Genomic DNA, 27,411 nt, shown 5'->3' on the forward strand with positions numbered 1-27,411 from the left:
TGGGAAGGACTTAGAGAATCTTGCCTTTTATTAGCTAGCTATATTTTCAACCGCTTGCACATTCTAGATCAATGCTGACGTTATTTTTAACTGCAGGTAACCATAGCATCAGCACTTGATCCCTTATGCCAGTTGGCTAGTTTAGCTAAGATTCGGATGTAACAAAAAACAAAAACAAACTAAAAACCTAGCTAGCTTAACAATAACGCTAACGTAAATTAAACTCTCTACATAGAAAAAATGGGGGAAAAAAAGTCACGTTTGACAATGTGGATTCAGGTAAGCAAAACGATGGACTGTAACTTTAACTTTACTAACGTTAAATGAAATAGCTAATTGAGTGAGCCACTCAAGCCAGACACTTCCACCAGCCAGCTAGCTAGCGTATATCGTTCACTCCCGAGCCTATTTGTAACTCTTATTAGGTTACCGACAACGTTATCTTGACGTTGGATAACGTTAACGCACTCCACTGTCCTGTTGTTAATACAGACGTGAACTAACTCCACAGACAGTTGCAGTGCGTCACTGAAGAATGAATGAAGCTAGGGGAAACGCAATAGTATTTTTGCTATTTAAAAAAAAGAAAAGAAAAAAGTTTCTGTTCTGGCGGGGTACTGTATAATTATAGGTGGAAACATGTTATAATTGGAAATCTAGAGAGTTGGGCTCTGTCTTATTACCATCCTCTTCAGTGTCCTCAGTCCCCCTCTGTTATTAGCTTCAACGCTATTCTCTTTCTCTAACTAGCTAGCTACTGCTTTCACACGTTTTCTCTCCCTCTCCATCTGTTACTCTAACCTCTTCTCCTTTTGGCTCATCCCTCTGGTTCTTGCTGTCTCTCCCCTTATTGTCTATCTGTCACTTGCTTTTGAATTCCTTCTACCGCTTCCTCTTTCTTTCCAGCTGAAAAATTAAAACCCTACATCCACTCCAACCTCCAATAATTGTGGAATAAAAGTGCAATTAGTAACGTTAGGCCTACTTGTACTGAAATCGAGAACTTCTATTTCTAAAAGTTAATACATCGCCACAATCCAAAGGGAAATATTCTTCATTTAAACATATACTACATATAAAATATCCATGATTCGTTTTTTTAATATAGCCTACTTAAATACAGAAGTTCAAATTAGCTCCAGCTACAACATTAAGATGCTAAACACAAGAATGCATCAGTAATATTAACACTGACAAGGGCCATTTTTCTGCATAATCAGTACTTTTGATACTATGTTTTACTGATTAGGCCTATAGCCTACTTTTGAGACGGTAAATGCAGGACTTTAACTTGCAATACCATATTTTTACATTGTGGTTTTGCTGCTTTAATTTAGAAAAAAATACTTGACATCCTCCCAGTCTGAATATGAATACATTTTCCCATTCTGTTTTCCATCTTTTCTGTCCGTCTGCCCCTCCATCTTTCTCAGACTTCTCTCTCTCTCTCTCTCTCTCTCTCTCTCTCTCTCTCTCTCTCTCTCCCTCCCTCCCCCTCTCCCTCCCTGTCTCAATGTCTTCCTCTGCCTCCACACCTACCAGCCACATCTACTCTGACTACAGTAAAACGCTATTTGTAGCCCATCACCCTGCCAGGCAAGGAAGAAAAGGGGGGAGCTATACTCTTGCTGGAAAACACATTGTATCTTTAGATGAGAGTACATCCCTATGGTGCAGTCATAAAACATAGATAGAGGTGGCAAATAACTACTTTAAAGCTGTAATCTCAGATGTTCAGTAGGGATGCACCGAAATGAAAATTCTTTGCCGAAACCGAAAACCGAAACACCGAAAGAAATTTTGCCAATTATTAGTACCATTGCATTTATGGCTATGACTGTGTACTAACTTTACTAAAATCAAGGCATTGCAATTGTATAAATTAATATTAAAGTTTAATTAAAAAAATATCTAGCAGAAATATGGCTACAATCTAATAGTCACATACAATAGTAGGCTAAGAACAGAATAGCTTACCTATTATTATTATTATTATTATTATTATTATTATTTGAGACACTTTCTTGCAGGATTTCACTGAACATATCAGACAACGAGGGTGCATGCCCCTTATCTGGTGCAGAGACGAGTCTTTTTTTCTGCGCTCTGATCTCCTCCTGTGCCTGGCGCTGCTCCGTGCGCGCTCCGTCTCAGTCTCCGTCTCCGTCTCCGTCTCCACGCGGGTTCTCCGCATCCATCGCGGCCTGGATCATTTCTCGTGCGCCCTGCTTTATTTCCGCATCTAAGTAATGGTCTTTATAACGCGGATCAAGTAGCTACAGTCACGATGAAGTGCAGAGGATCAGAATAGATCTCACTGAAACGAGTGCTGACAGACTCTAAGAGCGTACTTTTCATTGTTTTCACTCTGTGTTCCGTCTCAACCTCTTTGCTTAGGAGACGCTTTGCAGGTGGAACGGATCGGGTACTGACACACGAGCAGGTCGCGGTTTCTGTTTGCGTCATCACAACATTTTCGAAAATTTGTGGCCGAATATTCGGTGCATCCCTAATGTTCAGTTAAATAAATGTCTGTTTAGTCACTATCGTTGAAGAAGGTAACAGAATGATGATTGAGCCTATAGCCCACTGATGAAAGTTTTGCAATATTTATATATTTTCAGTATTATTTTTGGTGGGACATTTACCAGAAAAATGCCGAGAATTTTGTAAATCATGGTCCCATTGATTTATTTTTTTTAAAGCAGAGGGTGCTTTAGGGGCGTGGCAACACGCCGACCTGTCAATTAGGACAGAGGCTTAGCAATACTACTCAATGGCACTGTGTACAACAAAATAGCTGAACTAAACTTGTTTTTGGGTGTTGCCCATGTTTTCATCTTAAACATTTAACTGTGTATTTTCACTCCATTAAAGTTAGCCTAATTAGAACATTTTGGTCACCAAAAAATGTCTTGTTCAGCGTTTTGCCAACCAGAATGCTTCGTCCAAATATGGTCACTTCTGGCTCCAAAATACCCAAAAAATGCAAAGTAGGGCACGGAGCAGAGAGGCACAGAGCAGAGAGGCGAACCGCAGCGGTGGTAAACGTCATCATTGCTTTGGGAATTGGTTGCGCCTTGAAAGGTCAGCGGCAACAAGGTCAAAGTTTTAATAATTCAAATTTGAATCCTCTGCGGCAATTCTGAGTTGTGTGCGACACCAAGGGTAGCGCTCCACCTAATTGGCCAGCACAGAGCAGGTTCACCGCAGATCATGTGTAAGGTTTCCCACTTTAAGTATCAGTAATTTAAAGATTTAAAAATGGAAATCTGTTAACTAATTTAAAAATAATTTCTTTTTTATTTTAAGACCGCAGAGGTTTAAATGGTCTACCACACACTAAATTGCCTCCTCAAAAACATGTTTAGCTTGGGTTTTTCCTTTGCCTGAAGGCTTTGATTTGCTGTTTGGTCTGTTCTGGCAGTTTTGATGCTGTCAACCCATGATTGTATCAGCTACTCCACAGCGCTGTAAGATAGGTCTGGCATTGCGAGACTACAGCTACTGTAACCATGCACACTGACAAGTAGCTCAGGCTTGATTTTAAGCACTTCCCAGGGGAGAGCCACAATTGCCTCTTTTCACTTGTCAAAGGGCTATGAATCCGGAGGCATTTTTTTTAAGTTATGATTTAAATACGTCTGACTGTGAAATACATGGCCGGTGCTCTCACATCTTTCCCTCAGTTATCTTTTTGTTTTTCTTATTATTTTTGCCTCTGCAAACTCGCGCACAAACACTTTCAGACAGCGAATGTTTTGTCTCTCGTAACACAATTTATTGAAGGAGAAAACTGGATTGTTGAAAATAAGTGGACTGATCCTACAATCACATAATAAGTACTAAGCAAAGCAGAGTCAATTAAGGCTTACAGGCTTGTGGTCATATTGCAGTTTGTATTGTTTTGTACTCCCACTGCATTGTTGGAAAAGAAAATAGTATTTTGTGGTATACATTGGAGGCTGAGGATCCTCTAATCTAAATGCGTGAGCCTTCTGAGGGAAATTTTCTTTGATCAAGCTGTAATGAAATCACACTTGACCATAAGTATGTAATTACCATAAGAAAGTAACTTATCTTGTATTTGATCATGCTGAATCATTTATCAATGTTACCTGAGTGAATCTTGACCTGATTGAACATACAAAGGCATTTCCCATCTGAATGTCATCAGAAGATTCTTACCTCTGGTTGGTTGGACCCTTTGTCTTGAGAACAATGTTATGCAATACACAAACTGAAAGAAACCACCCTGACCAGTGGGAGTGGACCAAGCCAAGGTATAAAGAGAGAGAGCACCTTTCCATCGGTGTGCATATTACAAACTAACCTTTGTCTCGTGTACCATGCTCTGAGCATTAAAAGTTTGACAATACTGTAAGAGATTTTTGTCTCGTTCCTCATTGTCAGAGTGGGATTACAAAATTGCCACGACAGCCTCTTCCCCATCAAGGACAGGCTTTTATCAGTGCTGCAGCCCAAAGCATGTTGGGAGATGTAGTTGTAACAGTAAGCTCTTGGCTAAAGCGTGAGTTAATGAAGTGCGAAGACCAGCTGTAGCTGTGTAACATGCAGTCCCATGTGTCCCCGCAGTGCTGGGCTTTTCTTTTCTAATCATCGGGATGTGCTTGGATGACCGCCTCGAGTGCCAAAGGTCAGGTGGACGCACTGATCTCTATGTTGTAAGGCAAATTAAAAAAAACAGTCCAGCTTTTGCTGACATTGCTTGAACTATCATTAAAGTGGCTACAGCTGTTGTCTTTCTGCTAGATTTTCCACTGTGGTTACAAGTGACTGAGGGATACTGTGAGGAATCACTCATCTCTTAACGGGAAATTGTCCAGTGTCAAGCAGCCATTATCAATTCAGTTTTGAAAGTGTTTTTCTCTAGAAACAATTTGAACCTTTTTTGCTTCCAATATTATGACTGAATGAGTTATTTCACTCGCGACAGTTTGAAGATTCCTTGCCTTTATTCGTACAGTAGAGTGTGTCATTGTTCACCGTTTTTTTTCCTATTTTTGAAGTACAAGAAAAGGTTGTCCATTGTCTCGCAGTTACTTAATCGCTCAAATAGTCAGTCTATTCCCTCCAAGTCAGCTTCAGATAGCCCTTACAAAAAAAATCAAGTTAAGACTTGACCAGCTTCCTTGTTTGCTTGCCCACACCTGTTTGTGAAGTTGTCACATGGTTCTGTGATGGATTACTACTCATTTATCTCTTCTTTCTGTTTCCCTCTCACCACTGTTGAAGGTAATAGCTTCTCCTCCTGTCTCCTAAACATGGTTAAGGCTATTATGTGTCAAGTGCATGGCCCTATTTGAGAACTGCACTCTTATTATGTGCCAGATGGATCCCCCTCCCCCCCATCTCATCAGCAATAGCAATTTATGCTTTCTGCAATTTATGCTTTTCCCAAAAAATTAAATGAGTGGAATGAATAAGCATCACTTTAAAAAAATGAAAATCAGCTGATGACCATTGTACTGTACCACCTGAGACTTAAAACACTAATGGCATTTGGAAGGATGAAGTTAAGCCAAGGCTAAGAAATATATGAGATTATCAGGCGTAATTGTTGGTAATAAGTTTCCCCCTCACTGACCACAGTCTTATCTTTCATTTTGTATTATTACTGCATGGCCATTTAACAGGCGTATCACTGTCTTTTTCAGGAGGCTGTCAAGAATAGATAACCAGCAGCATTACCATATCTGTTTCACTTGAGTTGCCTACCGTACTAAATCATCAGCAGTCAGAGCACAAGAGAGGGTGTTGACATTTATATTGTCATGTTACTGCAAATCTTGGCATGGCAATGTCCATTTGATTACCATTTATTTTCACAGCACTCCACCTCATGACCATCTGGTTATGAAGTTCATTATTTCTCTAATGTGTTTTGAGTGTTTTGTAAATGTATTAAGCTTGAAAATCAAGAGGTTTAGAAGATTAGTCTGTGAATGTGTTATACATATATGTATATGACTGTGTGTATGTATTCTTACCAAGATATTTTTGCACTTCTACACTTCTCTTACAGAACATGACTGACAGGCCTTCGGTACCAGAGTACAAGGTGGAAGCAGTGCAAAAGTCGCGCTTCATTGTGCTCCACTACAGCGTGTCCAAAGCCCTGTGGGACTGGCTTATTCTACTGGCCACCTTCTATGTGGCTGTCACCGTACCCTATTACGTCAGCTTCATGGAATACAATAGCACTGAGGCACTTGAACACTCCTCCAGCATCAGCGACATTTCAGTGGAATTTCTCTTTATTATAGGTGAGTGTTGAAAAAGAAGTCACGGCTTCCTAATTTTACCTGAATTTATTGTGCTGTGGCCCAACTTATTACTAAGTTAAAAGTTGTTGTTTAACTACCATCAAGCCAATTCTGTCCACTTATTTTGAGGATCAAATCAACTCTAAAACTCTAAATCATAATATTTTATTGCTTTCAAATATTATTTTTATGTGGTGACATGAGATTTTCATCCACCATCTGTCCATTTTCTTGCCGCTTTTGCCACCGGTGAGCCACTGAGGCATCCTTTCCCCCTGAAAGTACCCCTAGTTCCAGGCAACCTGGGTTTTGTAGTCCCTTGGGGATGACCTGGGTCTTACCCAGGGACTCCTCACAGTTGGTAATGCCGGGTTAACCTCCAAAGGGAAGCACCCAAGGGAAGAATTGTGGTGGCAGAACCTCACTGTGCTCCACTAAGTGTAGATGAACAGTGGTCTAATTAGGAGTTTATGTCCAAGTCCCTCAACTTGGCACACAGCCATGCTAGGGAGAAACTTTTTTCTGCATGTTTATTCAAGCTCATTTACTGTGCTAATACCCAGACTTTGTTTGTTTTCATTTGTAAGTCATGTCATTGATAGATTGCATATCAAATATTCATCATTCATAATTCAAAATAAAGCATTCCAGCTCAAAACATTCAGGGAATATGTGATATTGGACAATAGGTGTCCACTGTTTTAACTTTGATGATTTTTGTAGTTACCACCAGTCTGCACATTGCGGTGTGTGCTTTCTAAAATTAGACAATCATTATTTGATTTTGCAAAAAAATCATTATCGTTATCTAACTTTCTTTTAGCTTCTATCTATAACTGAAATTTGTATTGAATGATGAACATCTCTACAAATATCAACAGCTTGGATGACAGATGAGGTTTTCTACATCAGACCACACACCCAGAGGTCTGCTTGTTATGTGCTTGCCACATTCTGACACTAGGATGAAGATGATCTGTCTGGCAAACTCGCTGATCCATATGGACGCCTTAAGACAGTCACATATTTCAGCTGCTTTGTATTTGCATGCATAATCCATTTCTTTTCATTTATATTGTTATAATTTTAGATATACAGTACATGTCTAAAATTGGTACACTATCCATTATCTACTTTCTCTACTATACACTCAAAAGTGTGAATTGCAAACATCATAGTGTGGTCTGAAGTATCACATACAAGTGAACCACTGAGATTGAACCTATGCTTGTGACCTTTCACACTTTCAGCTTTCAGTCATTCACACACAAATGTACCTTTTCTAGTTTAATGAATATGAATATGACTACAACATCCTTTAGTCACTGGAAAAAAAAAAAATCACCTTCAACCTTTGTGTTTACAGACATTATCCTGACCTTCCGCACCACCTATGTGAGCCAGTCAGGGCAGGTGGTGTATGATGGGCGCTCCATTTGCCTTCATTACGCCACCAGCTGGTTCATTGTGGACCTGTTCGCTGCCTTGCCCTTTGACTTGCTGTATGCCTTCAACATCACAGTGGTGAGTGCAACTGAAATAATATGTTCAGCCTTCTCTTATTTTTCCTCCCCTCTGTGTCTGCTAACATAAGCATCAAATGGATTACTTACAAGAAATTTCCCCCAAACTGTTTAGCCTTTGGAAATACACTACCTTGATTTCCTCAAGGCTGCTACTGTTGCTGCCTGCCTGCCTTTGTGACTCGTTCTTCGTGAATAGTGAATGATATATAAACACATTTGTTTGAGCAAAGCTTGTCCAAGCTGTGATATTCAGCTGTGTAAATGCAATATATGTACAGTCAAAGTGTGTTACCAGATATAACAAGGCAGAAGGATTCACTTTCTCTCTCTTTTTCTCTGTCACTAGTCCTCCCTTGTCCACCTGCTTAAAACGGTACGCCTGCTGCGCCTCTTTCGTCTGCTTCAGAAGCTGGATCGCTACTCCCAGTACAGCTCCTTGGTGCTGACCATACTAATGTCTGTGTTTGCTGTGCTGGGACACTGGATGGCCTGCATCTGGTACATAATTGGACGCCAGGATATGGTTGATACAAACTTTGAAGTTGGTGAGTCTGATTGAGGCCTTGCTGAAGAGGAAGCTGTTGAAGTGTGAAAGTAAGGTCGGGTGTTTCATTCAGCAAGGGTGGCAGACAAATGTAGTACAATAATAGCTCCAGCTGATTTTTTACCATGTGCCATCATTTTTTCTTTGGCCTCGCTGTGCTCAAAGTGTTCATTTCATAACTTAAGCGCAGTGCTGGCTATCCAGACTTGTTCAGTTAGGTGCTCTTTAAGTCAGTTTTTTTCTTGTTCATAATCCCAATAAATAACACCAAAGACCAGATTTTACTTTTGTTGTGTCCCCACTCAGCTATAAATAGTCATGACTCACCTATTGGGATATCTAGCTCTGCTTAGTGGTGAGATGTTGGCAAACACTGTACTCTGACGCTCTAATGAGGACTGTCTGTAACCAGATCAAAAGCTGATTTAAAAAAAAAACTGGTAGGAAGCAGCACAGTAATGTCTTGTTGGTGTCACTGTTTAAAAATGATTCAAAATTGAGACCCATATCTACCCCATTATCTGTGTGTGTGTGTGTGTGTGTTTGTATTCGTATTTGTGTCTGTTTATGTGATTGTGCATACATTTGTGGCAGTATATTCTGTCTATAGGGAGGTTAGGTCATAACTGCTAATTAACACTTGGCCTTACCCCTGGAGGAGCCAATCTAATTCTGCCCTGTCCCGCACCAACATGCCAGCCTCCTCACATCTTTTTCTGAAACACTTAAGACTTAAACATACACTTCTGTGTCTCTTAGATCAGGTATTGCAGTATCATCCGGCCTCTACCATCTGTATCAGAGCCGTTACAGACGTAACACTTACATGAACCCTAACCCTTTGGACATTGTTTACTCATGCTCTACCTCCTCTTTCAAGGCTGGCTGTATGACCTGGGCAGACGTCTGGAGACGCCCTACATTAACAAGACAGCGGGCGGCCCGACAACGCGCAGCGCCTACCTTGCTTCCCTTTACTTTACCCTGAGCAGCCTGACCAGTGTGGGCTTCGGCAATGTCTGTGCCAACACCGATGCTGAGAAGATCTTCTCCATCTGCACCATGCTTGTCGGCGGTATGTCTGACTCCAGGTTACATTCTCCCTTTGGCATCCTGGCATAACAGTGCGCCAGTTTGGCATGCCAGTGCAAGAGATTTAGCAGGAAGTGGGTTGGTTTGGCTGGCGTTTTAAACGCAGCTTGTTGCCATCTTTATATACCAATAAACAGTTTATTTAAGCTGAGGTGGCAATTATTGGTGCAACAATCCAGAAGATAATTATTGTGTGATTATTTTTTCTCAGATTGCTTGTCAGAACAGTGATATAAACAAACTAGTAAATTACTGTGGATCAGTTTGCAAATACACAGTAACAAGTGTAGATGATTGGCTAGTGATCAATATAACATTTTTAATTTTATTTTAAAGAAGCAAAAGTGTTTTTTATATTATTTTTACCTAGTAATAGAAATATTCAGCCTTTATATTTGTTTCCATCACACAGCGCTGATGCACGCCCTAGTCTTCGGTAACGTGACGGCCATCATTCAGCGTATGTATTCACGGCGTTCTCTCTACCACACACGCATGAAGGACCTGAAGGAATTCATTCGTGTCCACCATCTGCCCAAGCAGATCAAACAGCGCATGCTGGAGTACTTCCAGACCACATGGTCTGTCAACAATGGAATAGATACCAACGAGGTAGGGGTCCCTTTCATTGTTGTTGTCATGTAATACTTTTGTACATGGTGTTGTCTGCCCTCAGGAAACTTCAGAGCAATGTTTAGATGGCGTTTGAGCACTGAAATCTTTTCTACAATCCATTTACAACCCTTTGCAGCTGTAATTGTTTATGATCTTTCACAACACATGCCTGCCTACAACACCAGCAATTGACATCCTAATGAAATTCGTAAGAGGGGTAACTGGTAGCAACAGTGCCCATTCCCTAATTACCAATGAGTGTCACACCTCATTGCATCTATCACACATCCCCAGCTCCTGCATGACTTCCCTGATGAGCTACAGGCTGACATTGCCATGCATCTGAATAAGGACATCCTCCAACTGCCGGTCTTTAAGGGGGCTAGTCGTGGCTGCCTGCGCTCGCTCTCCCTCCATATAAAAACCTCCTTCTGCGTCCCTGGGGAGTACCTCATCCGTCAGGGTGACGCTCTGCACGCCAACTACTTTGTCTGCTCTGGATCCCTGGAGGTGCTGAAAGACAGCATGGTGTTGGCAATATTAGGTTTGTATTGTGATGTGGATTTTTTAAAGCGTCATGTTTAGGGTGTTCATGTAGTGGAGCAAGACAGTGAATATTTATTGTTTTGATTTTAGGAAAAGGGGACCTGATTGGGTCGGACCTGCCTGGAACAGACCAGGTGATCAAGACCAATGCTGATGTGAAGGCGCTGACCTACTGTGACCTCCAGTATATCAGTGTGCGTGGTCTGAGAGAGGTGCTGGATCTCTACCCCGAGTACGCCAGCGTGTTTGACTCTGACATCCACAATAACCTCACCTACAACTTGCGTGAGGGCAGCCAGGACGAGGTACTACAGTAAAGACACACTCACACACAGAAAACCGGTGTTGATCAGATGTGTCGTTAGGGTTTTCTAAATTGTGAGCCTGTCTATTCAAACTCATTCCCTAATTCCTAACTCTCAAAACCTTAGTTCAATATGCTTAAACCTGCACAAACCTTCACCCAATGTCTTGTAGATAAGGCGAGTAGTGGGGATACATAAGTGAGAGTTTTCAAACCTAAAGAAATTAGTCTAGTTTCATTGCATTCTAGTCAACTGAGGAATGAGGACTGAGGAAATAAAAAAATGTCTCTTATTACACATTGATCTGCTGATGCTGTTTTCCTGCTTAAAGAAAACCAGCACACACACAGACACACGTACACACACACGCACGCACACAGAATAAAACAGAATAGACCATACAACATGCCAGACAACACATTTGTTCCCCCCTGAGGTGCCTTTGTCACTCTCCTTGACACTTGTTCTACCACAACGACCAAAGGACTGTTGGGGGTTGATTGTCACACCAATTACCATGCGTGGGTGCCACTGTCAGGCAGCCGTATCACTTCTTCGTGTCACCACAAAGCACAGCAGGATGACATTACAACTAGACACTGACCCCCTCTCAGTGTAACCCGTTCCACCTCACAGTTATTGAAGAAAGCATTACTTAAGGCTAGATTATCCAAAATCCGGCGAGAAAATGCTCCTGTTGTTGTTTTCAGGCATTGTTATATAATGTGTGTAAAGATGCATCTCGAAACCCAGAAATTGAATATTGTAATAGCGTGTAACCAAGTTCAGTGGCTGTTTTGCATGGCATTTTGTTGAACCATACGATCAAAACAAATTAACGCCAACATATCTTTGATGTGTGACTGACAAAACTGACAAAGCTCCCCAAGGGCTTTCCCAATCTCACCCTTATTGACAGTCTCAAGCATTTTTTACTTGCTTCAAGCATTCCTTTTTGCTCCCACAGGCCTTTCCCATTGCTGAAGGTTTTGTTGCTCATTAGTTTATTCATTTTATTTTTGTTTGTTTTCTTTGGTTTGAAACATGAAGAACAGGACATCTGTGCTGGCCGTGTTAATTACTTGATGCATTTTTGTCAGTCAGGCTGAGTGAATCAGCTTTAACTGTATTAATGAGTTCCATTCCTAATAGTCCATGAGCCAGGGGGGTTGATTGGTATCATCGGGGGGACAAAGGCTCATAGTGATTTTTGGCAAGGTATACACCCCTAGTACTAGAAAAATCACGATAGCAGTGCAGGGGTGGTAGCGAATCACTTTTTTTCAGCTCATGAAGTTACTAACCCCCTAAGATAAATTCCGTTTTTGAAATCTGGTGTATATCTGGTTTAGGCTCATGGTAGGGATATTGTCAATATTCTATAATATGGTGCTTGGTATCGTTGGAAAGGGGAGCTTTTAGGTTTTCATTTAAGCCCAGTACTGAATCTGTGTGTCAATCACAGAGGTCACATGACTTCTTTAAACCAGAAATAACACACATTTTCTCCCAATTTCCGCCTAAACTGTGTGCTTTCTTTTATCCCTGGGGCATGACAGAACACCAGGGACATAAAACTCAACAACTTCAATACTCAAGGCACTCTGATGATTCAGAAAATGTATAATATACCCATACTATTTATATGTGAGAGCCTTAAATTAGACGTATGCAACCGGCACAAGTCTTCAAAATAGAATGGAGCCAATAGAATGGACAAATAGAATACCCTATTAGTCCAGGGCCAATTAGCCTCTTTATTCATGTACAGTTGTAATAAAAAGTAATTGTTGATATTTAGCCACTTTAAGTTAGAATGTCAGAAAGTAGCTCATGCACGTAATGAGGGATTTTGACAGTTTGACAGATTTCAAAAACGGAATTTATCTTAGGGGGTTGGTAACTTCATGAGCTGAAAAAAAGTGATTCGCTACCACCCCTGCACTGCTATCGTGATTTTTCTAGAACTAGGGGTGTATACCTTGCCAAAAATCACTATGAGCCTTTGTCCCCCCAGATGATACCAATGGCCCAAATTTGGGGCCCTGGCTCATGGACTATAAAGAGACATTTGGCACCTTACAGAATCCATGCGACCGAATAGCTCATATTGGAGAAAGGTTATCGTAAGACAAAGGATTTATGTGTGTACAGAGGCCATATACGTACACATTATTAGTGTTATTACAGTCTTTAATTGTGATTCAAGCAGTCTTTTCTGTGGCATGGCTGAGCTACTTCTGTATCAGACCATCTGCACAGAGTTTATGCTCAAGCACAAAGCCAGGGCACCGCCGCCCCCTGACAGGATGAAGGAGTGCTCAACTACCTGGTCCAACTACCTGCTTCGAGGCCCCATAGACTACTCCTGACACACACACACACAGTACACAGTACAGTAGTAATGATCTCATCCACATCCTCACAGTGGGTGGTTTAAGGTGGGAGTTGCTGTAGGATAGGAGGTCCTTTTACACTCAAGCGACACTTGAGAATTGTATGCCGACTGTACAGCAATCAGTCACTGGTAGTGAAATACTGCCAAAGACACGGATTGTAGGAATGCCTATTAAAGTATAAGGTATCCGAAAGGGACTACTTTATTTTGTCAAAAAGGAAAGAATGCAGACTGCCAGATGGAAAATTAGTTTTTTGTCAACTCTATAATTGAATTTCAACTTGTACTGCAGTGGTGTCAATTAATGTTTTTTCAATAGGTTTTGGTAGGTTTTTTTACTTAGCAAACTGCAAACAGAGACAAAAAGTTTTTAGTTTTTTTACATTGTAGTTTCAGACAAACCCTTCATGCTGCTTTCAAGTTGACTTTTAGGCTTGCATTTTATGAGTGTAGTAGAGTGTCTTATCTGGAGCAACTCAAAACTGCATGAGCCAAATAAATTGAAATTGATCACCAACTTTCTAATTATGCATAAAAAACACTATACATTAGTATAATTTTTCAAAGCCGCTATAATTGCTATTTTACTACAACCATGTAAGACAATACAAAGGGCTCATAGTGATGAAGCTACAGAGAATTATCACCTGAATCTGCTGCACACCTCCCCGTACAGAGCTTTATAGTGCATTTCAGCTCATTGTTTAGCTGTCTGGCCGCAACTTTACTGTTTTGCTTCACTGTCGCTGCTCTCATAGTGTTGTTTTGGGCTGCAGCAGGCAGTGAAAAAGTGCAAAAAAATCTTGTTTTCATTTTCCCAAATTGGCAAGAGTAATTAATAAAAAGTAAATAATTTGGTATGCACTTGGTCAAATTCCTAGGAGCATGGCTTATTCCTTAAGGGAGGTGAGTTTTGAGTGATAAGGGGTGATTGTGCTGTCCTGGACAGAATGGGAAGGTCATTCCACCACCAGGGAGTCCAAATGTGTTGGACTATAATGACCATGTTGCCACAGGGAGAGTTAAGTAGTCAGTAGTCATGGAGTGTGAAGAACAAGCTGACCGGTCAGGAGTTACAGGGATGTAACCTCCTTTGGAGCCTTATATGACAACAACAGTTTAACAAAGTTGATAAAGGCAGCCACTGGTAACCAGTTTTTTTTAAATGCTAGAGACGTTTATGACATGTTGGATGGGATAAAAATACAGAGAAAAGTACAGAGAACAACTATCGCAGGTGACGATGTCATTTCAAAAACACCCCTTCAGTACAATAGATCATAGACAGCTGTCTCTCTGAGATATATCTTGATGAACTCCCCCTACCCTTAATTGGATGAATTTACACTCACTCAGCTGTCACTGATCTGTACTTCTGTTTCAAAATACATGTGTAAAGATTTGCTCAATCATGTTTCATTTACTACCCATAACATCTGGTGTTAGCTGGCTGTTCACATGGTTTAGGAGTTTTGTGAGGCCACAAGTCACTTCATCATGTAGACATCCCCCATAGCTGCTGATTTGACCTCTTGTGTCTTGGGTTTTACTGATTCTCAGTTAGTTTTTTCTAGACTCTGGTAGCAAAACCAGATCCTGCTAAATGTATTTTGGATTTGAAAGAGAAGTGACACATCATACAAAACCCTGACATACTCTTGTGGGCACATGCATGCCAATCTGTAAGTAGGTCTGTTCTTTGCATGTGCAAACACAAGAAAGCACACTTGTGAGTGATAGGAAAAAATGTCCCTCAGTTAGGTCCCTGCAAATATGTGGGACACTTGTGGGATCCGTGCCCCATTAATTGATGTCATTTGGCACCAATATTCCTAGTTGGCTAGTTAATCATTCCATGTTGCTCTGGGGTTAGTTTTCGTTATGACAGAATTTGTTGCTGCCTTGAATAGACTCAGATTTGTCCCCTCTGCCTCTCACATACCAGCGAAGAGATGCAAAGTCTCACAGCGAGTTATATTTTTGCTTATACCGCCTTTTAGTGGTGACGATTTTTAAACTCAGTATTGTGCTTCAATGAAGGATTAAATTGCTGTTGTCACATTAAGCCATGTTGTCAGAAGCACATTTTTTCACACATGAGGGAAGACTTTACACACAGTTTCATTTGCCATCCAGCTGGTGATTATGCTAAATTTCTCCCAATGTCTCCACATGCCAGCAGAAAGACAAACCTTTGTTGGAATCCCTCTGCAATCGAGTTTAAAGAATGGATCGGTTATGTGTTTCAGCTTGTGTAGCTAAGGCTCTGTCACTGGCCACGGTCATTTAGAATTCCAGTGGGTTAAACAGTAGATATCAAATTTAAATTTTGCGTATTTTTTTTAAATGCAAAGCCATTACTCAAATAATAAATAAAAAAAAAAAAAAGCTCCCTTTGAAGTTTTTGACCTCTAGTTCCCACTAGTTACAGTTACACTGTTTTACTGATCAACAGGTGGTGGTATCACAAGCAAGATATGCTGCAATGCACCAACAAAGACAATTCTGGATTTAAAATACTTAACAAAAAAGCAGCTTTGCAAATGTTTTATGAGGAACAAAATGCACTGGACACGTTTGTTAGACATCAAAGATAGACACAATGTATCTTGGGGAGTAACACTGATAGTAAATATAACTTTTGTTTGCTTATAAGAATACTCCACAGGGCACCTTTTAATTTCCAAACGTTTCATTCTGAGGGCCCATTTTAATTTTTGAAGGTTTAATAAAGAAATTATGAAGTTGAAAAAATAAATACTTTTTGTGTCTTATTAGCCTGGTCCTACCAGACTTTTGTACATTTCATTTGTACAGGAAAATGAAAATTGAACGGAAGTACGTAGGAGGGTGGAGCCAGGCTAGTGTCTTATAATCCCTCTTGTTTTCTTTTTGTTTCTGCAGGGCCTCAGCAGGTTTTCACGTTCACCCAAGCCTCATCACGTGAGTTCAAATGAAGGCTTCTTCTTCTTCTCTCAGGGGCATCATTATTCCTTTTTCCACCAGACACAACTTCCTTAAAATACTTCTAAGTAGGGCTGGGCGATATGGAGAAAATCAAATATCACGATATTTTTGACCAAATACCTCGATATCGATACTGCAACGATATTGTAGTGTTGACTATTGGTGCTTTCACAAAATATTTACACAATGAGATTTTTGATGAATAATCATCAGTAATATGGATCTAATAACTAAGTGGGCAAAGGCAAATAATAGAACAGCTAGAACAGTCTGGTAAGTTCATAATATGACATCACTTTACTTCAATGCACCCTTTAAAACCAGGAAAATACAACACTTATGCCATATTACAATATTACGATAACCAAAATCGAAGACGATATCTAGTCTCATATCACAATATCGACATAATATCAATATATAATGCCCAGCTCTACTTCTAAGTTATAATAAATTCACAAAGTCTGTTTCTGAATTCTATCGGAGTAGGCAGGAGCACAACACAATTGTTGTCAAAGGTGTATTTGTGTCATACATATCAATTCCAGGGGTTTAGCAGGCGTGTCTGTTTTTTTTTAGGTAAAACCCCTGTGTTTTTATGGTGCATACTGTAATGCAAGTGAGTGCTGTGGGAGGGTTTGTGCAAGGACTTCCCCCTTCAGGTTGAAACTAATTTGGAACAGAGAGAACAGTTCTGTCCCTGGAGTTAGCCCGCTAACTGGGTCAGTAGCTCTCCTAATAGGAAACCTTGTGAGCTACTTTCCTCACTATGTACTGTATGCTTGTCTCCCCGCCTTATTTTTCTATTATTAAAATACTGTTTACAGTGCTTGCTTTGTCTGCTGTTAAAAGTTCAATTTTATGTAAAACCAGTTGTTTTTACTCACAAGCACTCAGGCAGCCGTGGTAGCTTTGTAGCAGGATTATAATAAGTAATGTAAGTAATGTGATTAAAATATCACCAGCTGTATCTCATTAAAATCTAAATGACACAATAATTGCTCTTTATCGGCAGATTTTCAAATAAAAAGGTTATTATGTGCCAGATTACTCATGAAATGATTTGTGTATTGAGAGTGGCATTTTAGATGAATCAAGTTTTCTAACATCATTCTGATATTTTTTAAATATTTCAGTATTCATGTAGTTAATATTGCAGTATTTACGAATCTGTTTTCACATCCTCAAACACAAATCAGGCAGTTTAAGGACCAGTGCACCCCTTAGTGAACATGTAAGTGTACAGTTATTTATGCTTCATGTTGTATTTGCAGGAATCCAGGCTCTCCTCTATCATGGAAACAAAGGGGGATGACCCTGAGGACTCCTTCCACCTCTCTCCGGTTACCCACTCCCGTCGCAACCTCCTGCTGCCCAACTTCACCAGCCCTGTTCGCCGTACCTCCCTGGGGAACCTCCTGGGGGATGAGTTGCGGCAGTTCAATGCCCTGCGACACTGCCGTTCACCAATCATCAGCCGCGTCCACGAGCAGAGATCATCGCCTCAGCCACCGTCGAAAAAAGAGCACGGCTTCCATAATGTCACCCCTGCCTCAACTTCAGCTCAGGGAGTGTTGGGGGCTTCGCAAAAGCCTTCAAAGCTGCTTATCCCAACTGTCACCTGCTCTGCACCCCCAGATCTCAGTCCCAGGTATTGATAACATTTTTCTTAACACAAGCAGCAAACACGCAAAAACGTATCAAAGCCTAAATTAAATTACTTCTTAGATGTTGGCAGCTGGTTGGCCAAAATAGAAATAATAGAAACACCAGCTACCGTAACTAAAATGTCTTGTTTATGTTTACGCCACACTGTGTTTTGATTCAGTTTAAGGATGCAGTATCTGAGTACAGAGTCTGTACATTATTTGGGTGCCATGTTGCATTAAATAATGTTGGATTCATTCATTATATTTCTAATAATTATCCCCCTCAATACCATACTGTATAGTATGTGATAGAGGAAACGGAACACTTTGCTAATGCAGTCCAACACCACAACTCTTCAAACTATAGTCTCAAGATTACCATACGGTAGATTGAACACCTGGCACAGTGTCAAAAGCAAAAGAAAAAAAGTAATAAGCTTCACAAAGGCAAAATAAAAATTCAAAAAATGTTGTATTGGATTGCATTACTATGTAAAGGTTTTTTTTTTTTTTTTATATTGATTTGTATCTCATTACATGAAAAGAGTTTATTTTTTAGTGGTTCTCATTATGTTATCTCCAACTTTAATGAGTAGCAACATTGTAGTGTCTTTCCTTCTTCTAAAACACTGTGGTTTCCCCCCCAGAGACTGAAGTTCATTAATTTTGAAGCATTAAAAAATTGTGTCCCCTTTAAAACTATTTCACAGTGGTTTGCCTCATAAATAGCACCACTTTACCATGGGCCTTGATGCCTCTCTTTCTGTGTGTTTGTTGTGGTCTAATCTGCCTGTGTCATAGACAGAATTATGATGTTATGTCTATATATTCACCCTAGCTATGATTGCCTTAAAATGTCTGAGATGATCTACAATAAGTAAGGTGTGTTACAGTAACAGATGCCTAAAGTCATGCCACATAAACCTACATCAGCCACTCAATGTAAATGGAGTGTTTTTGCATTGCATATTTCAACAGATGTCACTGCATTTCATTACCAGAGCACCTTATCCTCTTGCCCCAACCATCTGTATTCATAATGTATCCCTAAGTCATCAAGTAAGTCCTAGATATGGGTAAGTGCTGGTTCAGAGAGCTCAGGTGTCCACCCCTCCAGACTGGGCACTTGTCCTCATGTTTAAACCCGCACGGGCCTCTGCCAGCCGCAGCTCTCATGGCACATTCTTGGGTCGTCTACTGGCTCCAATGATAATTGAAAAAGCTCTACTGTTACATTAACTCCAGCTTCCCTCCTCTTCACCCCTCCCCTGCCAGGGTTGTAGACGGCATCGAAGACAATGGACACGCGTTCCACTTCAACGTGGAGCACAGCAGGCCTAAAGCCAACACGGGAGGCAGCGCCCAAGGTAAGCCAAACCGCCCCCAGCTGCGAGGGTCACCTGGGTGCCAGATGGCTGGAGGTAAACTCCAGAGTTCAAACAGTGGATACAACAATGCTGCCCTGCCTCCTTCTGGGGGAAATATGAGAGCTCAGCATAATGAAATGACAGCCAGGTGTCCAAAGAGTCAGAGAACATGTTAAAGGACAACACAGGTCAGAGCAGTGTACAGACCATCTGACCCGAGCTTTATACTGTGATGATCGATGAATATCACATTCAGTTCACTTGAAGTCCAACTAATGTACTTTAGTTTAATAAAGTGCTTTGACAATCAACGTACACAACAGTACACAGTAACAGCCTATGTACAATACAGCTTCTTAAATACTAAAAGTGTTTTTAAAAACTGTGGTGTAGGATGAAGCTCCTGATTTGTTTTTGGTTGTTGTGCCCATCCTACAGCGCCTCCCAGAGGATTGCTTGTAATTTAATTTATTTTTCATCTAGTGTTTTGCCTCACAGATTCCACATAATTGCTGCCGTGGTCTGTCTACTGTCATACTGGTCATGTTTCATGTCTTCTTCAAGATTCCCTCTTGTAGAGCCTAACACTGCAGCAACAACATATAGTCAAGATTTTTTTTACGAAGCTTGTTTAAACCATTTCTTAAGATAATAGACATAATAACATAGACACTATCCAATGCAATAGCTCTGTAACATTATGTTTTGGCAGTAATTTTCAGTGTTGTTGTATTAGATTGTATAATATTCATTTGTGCATACAGTACATGCATTCATGTATGGATATATGCAATACTTTCACATACTGTATATGTAAATTGGCGTCCTCTGGAGTCACACATCATGTTTGTTTTTTCATATTAATATTGGTGAATCCTCTTTGTGGTGTTCCCAAGTTATGTTGTACTAAGTCAGCCACTTATTGTTTTCTCTTGCTCATTTCTCCAGTCTCCACACAAGCGAATGTAACTCTGCTGCTGGAGACGGAAGACGTCAAACAGAGCATCAGTCAACTCAACCAAAAGGTAAGGTACAGCCCCTTATCCTAAATTAGAATTGATTGGACCAAAAATAATGTAGCCTCACAGATCCAAATCAACATTGCTGTATATCCCTCTCATCTTCCTGTCTGCCTTCTGTCTGTTAAGTATTTTGGAGACACTGAATATGAAATACAGGAAGCATTAATGATTTATTGATTAGAAAATACAACCTGCGTGCTATTTCAACATTAAAATATGTCTTCCTCTTTCAATCTGTAGAAATTAATTCACTGCAATTCATCTTCAGTGCAGACCAGACAAAATAAGCAGAAACTCATAAGCTTTTCTCATAGCAGCATTTCTGGCTTCTTATCCGGTATCAGCCATAGTTGCACATTTACAGGGGGAAACATAGTGAGATCAAGTAGATTCCATGTCTGCTTTGTATCTCAGTCTGCCCCTGCACTCTTCATTTTAATGTAAAATATGCGAAAGCAGGTGCAGCGAGAGGATCCAGATGGGCCCATGTAGGTGCTGTCTGAAGTTGGTATTAATTAATCAGCAGGGTACTTCTGCAATGCAGGGGATAGTCAAGAGTGCTGACTCGACGGTCTGAAGAAAAAAAACATTAGATGACAACCTAGCTCCACTTGTGGCCTTTCTCTGGCCTCCTTTCCTTTTTGTTTCGCTCCCTTGTTCCCAGTTTTCTGTCTAATTTCTTCCCTATTTGCGTCAGTTACCTCAGTCTGTGTCCCTCTGGATTTCACTTCTGCGTAAGAAGCCATTTCTAAGAATCATGGAGGGGATTAAAAAAGGTCCTCTTTTGGGAGGCCATCAGAAAATTATATTGGGACATGAATCCAATACTAAACCTCAAAATAGAAGCTGATTAATTTGTTACTCTGTGCTGGACATTATTGGGCAGATTTATTTGAAGCTGCACACATTTGCTCAGTGTAATAATAGAATATGCTCCAAGTCTTTTGAATGTCACGACTAAACTGTGTGCACTCTCTACCCAGATGGGCACATTAAACCAGGAAGTATCCGAGCTCACAAAGAGCCTGCACCACATGATGCATCTCCTCCAGGCCCACTTGTCTGTGCATCACTACAAAGCCTCCCTCCCCTCGTGCCCGTGTGGCATCCAAATGGTGTCCGGCCCTCCCACAGCCACCAACACCGACGTGCCCTTCAACCCAGCTTCAGCCTACCACCTCCATAACGATCTGGGGAGCCACGAAGGCCCCAGCTACCAAAGTGACCCACCCGCTGGCTCCTGGAGCTACAGTGGAGCTCCTGAAACCCAAACAGAGAGCCACCACCGGTCTCAATCCTGTGGTCCACCTGTCAACTCCTGTCCGCCCCTCTCTGCTAACTCTGCGTCCAGTTTAGACCTGTTGTGTCACAGCTCTAAGAGATTGACCACAAATCTGTGGATCAGCCCGTCTCTTCTTAGCATCAGCGCAGGCTTCCAGGGTGGGAGTCCGGACCTTGCACCTCATGCTGGGCATGAGGACTTTGACAACAGGCCTCTCAGTGCTAGCGCAAGCACCATCAGCCAGTCCCAGCCCACTTTGTGCCTGCAGCCTCCCAGTGATAGTGATGAATACTCGTCGTACTCGTCATCACACAGCCTGCTGGACTTGCCACCCAATTCTTACCCCCCATCTCTGCCTGCCCTATCACAAGCCTCCCATTGTGTTCTGATGTCTGCTCCAACATCTCATAATGTGATCCAGGACGCATCTATCTTCCAAATCGAGGACTCAAACCCCTCAATCTATCCTCCTACATTGCCAGGCATCCCTCTTGGATCCTCGCTGGATTCAGGATCACTGCAATCAGATGGTATCGAGCCCCACCTTCCACTGGGCGACCCATCTGCCATAGAACACACCGGTCTGGAGTGCCTACTGGGGAACGGGGGGTCTATGGAGAGCAGGGACAGTGAGAGTGAGTCATCACATCGCAGTCGTGGTGCCTGGACCTCATAGATTAAAAAAGTTATAGACATGCAACTTCTTACAGTGTTTAAAGAGACCCTGCTGGAGATTGTCAGTGTGTGCTGTAGTCCTCCTCCTTAATTCCTGGGCTCTCATATTCATCACCCCACACAATTTACTCAATTTCTATGCAAAAGCATGTATTTTGTGCATTATCTTGGATTTACTAAAGTGTGTCTTTAAAAAAGAAGAGTTCCAGTATAAACTGTATATTTTTTCCAACATCCTCAGAGCAATTTATTGTTGATAATATCTGTTACCTCCTTGCATGGTAAAGTTGTTAATTCTTTTTCCTAAGGAAAAGGTTTCCAAATTAATGTGTAAGCATTCTACATGACAACCTGTTGATTGTGTACACAGAAACTGTATTTGTAAGGCAGACAGGTCAGAGTGGTTGGATGTTTTAATATGCGGACAAACAAAAATGTGTTACCTAAAAGGGGAATAGATTATTTGCATCACACAGTGTAGATTGGTAATTGTTTTTAAATGTTTTTCTCATTTCAGCATTTTTTATTTGTGAGTTCTTGGACTATATGAATATCTAATATCCAAACTTCACTAAGCAGTACATCATTTATGATTTCAATTATAATTCCATTGAACATCTCCAGTTTGATGCTCTCCTTAAGATTCTTCATGAGATTTAAATAAATTTTTTGAAGGCATTAAATATAGCACTGTGAAGTAGGTTTAATCGCTCTCTCCACAAAATAAAGGTATGAAAGCTTGAAAATTCCTTTGTCAAGGATCTACAATTCTATAAACATAGCTCCATATAAATTAAATGTAAATAAATACATATGTAGCAGAAAAGAGGGTCCCATGAAAAATTCAGTCATTTATTTACACAATATGAATGGCTCCTGGTAAAAAACAACAAGAACTCATGATACTCATACTATATTCATTCAATTGTTCTGTTTGGCTGACACAATAAAGTATGCAAAAATGTATGAAAGTGTAATTTACTATGTTGTCACATTTAATCACACCTGATGTGTATCTTTTTCAGAAACACGTCAGAATAAGAAACAACTGTTTTTTTTTTGGAATAAAAGATTTCAGGTCACTCAGAAATCCAGCTTATCTATCTCAACTCTGATTTAAGCTCAGGAACAAATGCAAATGTTCAGATATTTGTGTCAAAGCTTTGGAAAAACTTGACAGGAGTTGGAATAGTTTTTTGCTGAGGCAATGCTCTAAACTTTCTTGAGTTGTAATTCAGGCACTTCACTGTTATTTGACAGAGAGATCAAGGTTATGTTTTCATTTCCATTCAGGTTGTTGCATCGTTGCAGACATGGATGACCCCAAGGCCTTTGCAGGCCTGCTATTTGTTGAATTTAACTGTTTTTAATACACTTCAGCCCCATCTGCTAATCCCAAAACTGAAACAGATGAGTGTCAATCCTTTTATAATTAATGGTCCAGCGTGTAACATGTTTAGTTGTTCATTATCAAATCTGTGTTGCCCGTACACAAACTTGTCCTTCATGAATATTTGCCACCACCATCAATTCCAAGTATTCCTTTTGGCTTGAAATTTACATTTGCATTTGCATGACCTGGGGTAGATGCTCCATATTCATGCACCATCTTGAAATACGTTAACCAGTAAGGGACATACAGGACATACTGCTCCGCCTTTCGTGTTTTCGCTGTCCCATGATAAACTCACAGGAGCTGCTAATGCTGCTAATGGGTATCGTAGCTTCCCGGCCCCGGCAAGTTTGAAGAAGGAAACATGGAGGACCACACGTATTCAAAATCCAAATAGCAGGAACAGGAGTCTTCTTCTTCGCCCAGAAAAAGAAAAAGGATATTGAAAAGAGCAAGAGATCGGCTTTTTGAAGCGTGAAGGCTACCGTAGCTGTAGTACGTACTTTGAACTGCGTGGTGCGAGAGAGTTGATTGCGATATATGATCTCAACGCTAGATGGGAGAAAATCCTACACATTGGACCTTTAAATTGTATTTCTCCTTTGTAACCATTCAAATCCAGCATGTCAGGATTAACAGTGCCCTTTCAGAATAGATCAATCAGCACAGGTTTCCCACAGGATTATGTCAGTTTACCAGTTCTTTGCACATTATACACAAATGAGTGTACAAACAGCCACCCTAGGCTAGGAGCCACATTTAAACATTTTTAAAGACTGGTGTGATGCCAGCCATCTCATTTTAAATAAGAAAAAACTAAGGAGATGGTACTAGACCTATCTCGGTGGGGGATCATATTCTATTGGTCATGCATGATGAACCAATCAATTGAGTCTGCTCCTACAAGTTTTTTGGCATTCACTTGGACAACCCCTTTTGCTGGAATGCCCATGTTGAAAGTTTGTGTTCTCGTTAACAGCACAGGTTATGCTTTTTACGCAGACTCAGGGTGGGTCAGAGTTGTTTTTTAACTCTACCAGGCTGTGTTAGAGAGCATAGTCAGGTATGGGATATTAGCATGGTACTGTATGGCAATCTGTAGAGTTAAAATCTAAGATTCTTTGTCTGGTACAGACAGCCATGGAGGTTATGGGAAGGAATGGACACTAGTACCTCCAGTCAATATAGGAGCAGTCTGTTCTCAGGCAAGCACAGGAAATATTGTCTGATCCATCTCATATTCTCCACGCCGAGTATAGCGCTTATCCTCTGGCTGACAATATAGAGTACGCCAATGTAAACTTGACCGTTTTTAAAAACTAATTTGTGCCTACCTAACTTTAAATATTGTTGCTTGAGGCTCAAGGGATTGTGCAATAGCTCCATGGCATGATGCAAGGGGCTGCGCAATATGTGTACTTTGTGGTTGTGTGATGTGCTTCAGTACATGTTGCTTTTTACCTGCCGTGACAGCTACGCTGCTATTCCTGGAGACACCTACTGTAGCGGGAACAACCACAGAGGTGGTTTTGAGCACTTTGACAGGTGTTAATAAGTCTACAGGTTTACAGGTCTATCTGTGGCCAGATTTTGTCACAACAATAGCGTAGCAACCGTGTAAGATAAAGTCCCGAAAATGTACAGGTGTGTAGTTGAGATCAGAATGAAGGCCGAGTTTGAAAATGTGTGTGGTCTGAGCAAGGGCGCCGGTAGTTAAAGGGTAGAAAGTAGGGAAGGGGCCTTGGCCCCCCAATTCTACGCCCCTGGCCCTATTTGACGTCGCATCACAAGATGGTTTCTCATTGTATATGTTGGTTGTTTTTTATTATTACTACTATGGAGGCTGCTATGTGATAAGAGGATATTTCATGTGCGGAGCATTTGAGGCAAGACAAATTTCCCTACTATTAAAGGGATGATTGTTGTTATGTTCATTCAACAGAAGAAATTGTCCACAAATGAAATAAAATCTCTGGTGAGAACTGTGCAACACAGAACGTCATCAGTTGGCTTTCTCCAAGAAAGAGGATTTGCAGATGTTGTTTCTCTCATTAGTGAATTCAATGAGGTTTTGGTAAAACGCTTTTGGTACATCCGTTTTTTTTCTTTGGGCTGATCTGTCCTGACTCTCAATCCTATTATATAAGTGAATGTACAGTATCTTTCATCAGCAGTTCAGCACAATCATTCCTGCTAAAAACTGAGGGATGTTTAAGCTTTATATCCATATTTTAATGTATTCGTTTTTTCATTCAGGGTTTTTCACACACACACACACACACACACACACACACACACACACACACACTCACACTCACAAGTAGAAGTTTGTTTATGTCCATTGGCTCAGTTGCAACAGGTTATGTCAACAAAACACAGCTTTCTGTCAGACAACAGGAACAGCAAGTAACAAAAAGTACCATGATGATTGTTACAACATGATTTTACAAGAAACAAGTGAAAGAGCTGATATTGTGAAAATCTGTGGGGAAACATGTCAACATTACATCATACTGTGCTTTCAAATCACACAGTGTTTGCGCAGCTGCATTACTCAGAGTAACATTACAGGTGAGTCATTTACTTATTTCAAAAGTTAACACTATTGAAAAAAAGATTTCATTAGTTGTCTTACAGTAATATTTCTTGTCTGTGTGGTTATGGTGTTACTGTCTTTTAGTTAAATGATCTACCGTACAATGCATTTCCTGTAAGTCAGTGGTGTAAGAGTGGGTTTTCCTGACACAAGTCACTGGGAGAAAGACCTCCATGACAGTTGATGTGTAGGTAATGCAAATTACTTAACAATAGTGGATAAAAACAAAGTCAGGGTATCAACACTGCAAAAGGACAATTATAATATTTAAGGTTTTTTCATAGGGGCATAATTAAAGGGCTCCCAGCTGAATATGGCATTTGATTTCTCACACTTTTACACCTTTGCTTTATTCAAACAAAGATCACTGACTGTGATTCTTGCTCTCCTGGCCACACCTCTCAGAAAATTTTCAGGAATCTGTTGTCAAACATTTTCAGCAGTCAATAATGAACCTTCAAGCTAAACTTTTATTATATCTGAATATCTTTTCTCACTTTTGTTGTATCAGTTGTTATTATGAGAAAATGATGGTGCTATTTTAACATTGCACACAGCCCTCTACATGGCAGTGTTTCACCAGTTTCAGTGTTAGGATAGTATTTCTACTGGCTTTACAGGTGTCTTCATAAAGGAAAAATATGTTTAAGGGTTAATGAAGCTAAGATCAAACTTGATTAATCCCGGGGGAAATTGCTGTGCAGCAGTTGCAATACAGAGTGGGAAGAGTGCAAATATAAGTATAACATTACAATAACAATATTTATTTTTTTACAAATATGACATATATTAAGAATATTTGTAGTTTCTCCTGGTGAATCAGTGGAGTCATATTGGCTTTCCCAACATCCACGTCTGGCCTTGATAAGTCACTCTGTTTGTAAGTTAACGATACACTGGATTTCCACTGATTGCGCAACAAGTCCATATAAAAGGAAGCTTGCAGCCTGGCAGAAACCATCTGAGGTATCAACACTCAACAGGGACAATTTACCAGGTAAGATATCTTTAAGATTTTTCAGATGTACATGATTAAAGTGCTCCCAGCTGAATGTGACATTTGATTTATCACACTTTTCCACCTTTGCTTTATTCAAACAGAGATCGGTGTACAGACACGTGAAAACATGAAGACTGTGATTCTTGC

The 27,411-nt window shown here is 40.6% G+C and overlaps 1 protein-coding gene across 1 annotated transcript; it reads left to right on the forward strand.

Annotated features, from left to right (window-relative positions):
- Positions 1-15: 15 nt before the first annotated feature.
- On the forward strand, positions 16-23,252 carry kcnh4b (potassium voltage-gated channel, subfamily H (eag-related), member 4b). Its single transcript, XM_028568694.1, has 13 exons — positions 16-279; positions 6,047-6,287; positions 7,654-7,811; positions 8,160-8,358; positions 9,238-9,432; positions 9,862-10,061; positions 10,359-10,608; positions 10,701-10,915; positions 16,218-16,256; positions 17,555-17,931; positions 19,205-19,296; positions 20,245-20,321; positions 21,302-23,252. Exons 1-13 carry the CDS (start codon positions 241-243, stop codon positions 22,274-22,276), a joined length of 3,057 nt encoding a protein of 1,018 aa, XP_028424495.1. The 5' UTR covers positions 16-240; the 3' UTR covers positions 22,277-23,252.
- The last annotated feature ends 4,159 nt before the right edge of the window (positions 23,253-27,411 follow it).

This window comes from Perca flavescens, chromosome 21 (genome assembly GCF_004354835.1).
Source record: "Perca flavescens isolate YP-PL-M2 chromosome 21, PFLA_1.0, whole genome shotgun sequence".
Classification (NCBI taxonomy): Eukaryota; Metazoa; Chordata; class Actinopteri; order Perciformes; family Percidae; genus Perca; species Perca flavescens.

What these genes read in the sequence shown, in the direction of transcription:
- kcnh4b (XM_028568694.1), top strand. Translation starts at nt 241, where the DNA reads ATGGGGGAAAAAAAGTCACGTTTGACAATGTGGATTCAG. An exon ending in GGAATTTCTCTTTATTATAG is followed by an intron (nt 6,288 to 7,653) that starts GTGAGTGTTGAA and finishes TTGTGTTTACAG; the next exon opens with ACATTATCCTGACCTTCCGC. An exon ending in CCCCCAGATCTCAGTCCCAG is followed by an intron (nt 17,932 to 19,204) that starts GTATTGATAACA and finishes CTCCCCTGCCAG; the next exon opens with GGTTGTAGACGGCATCGAAG.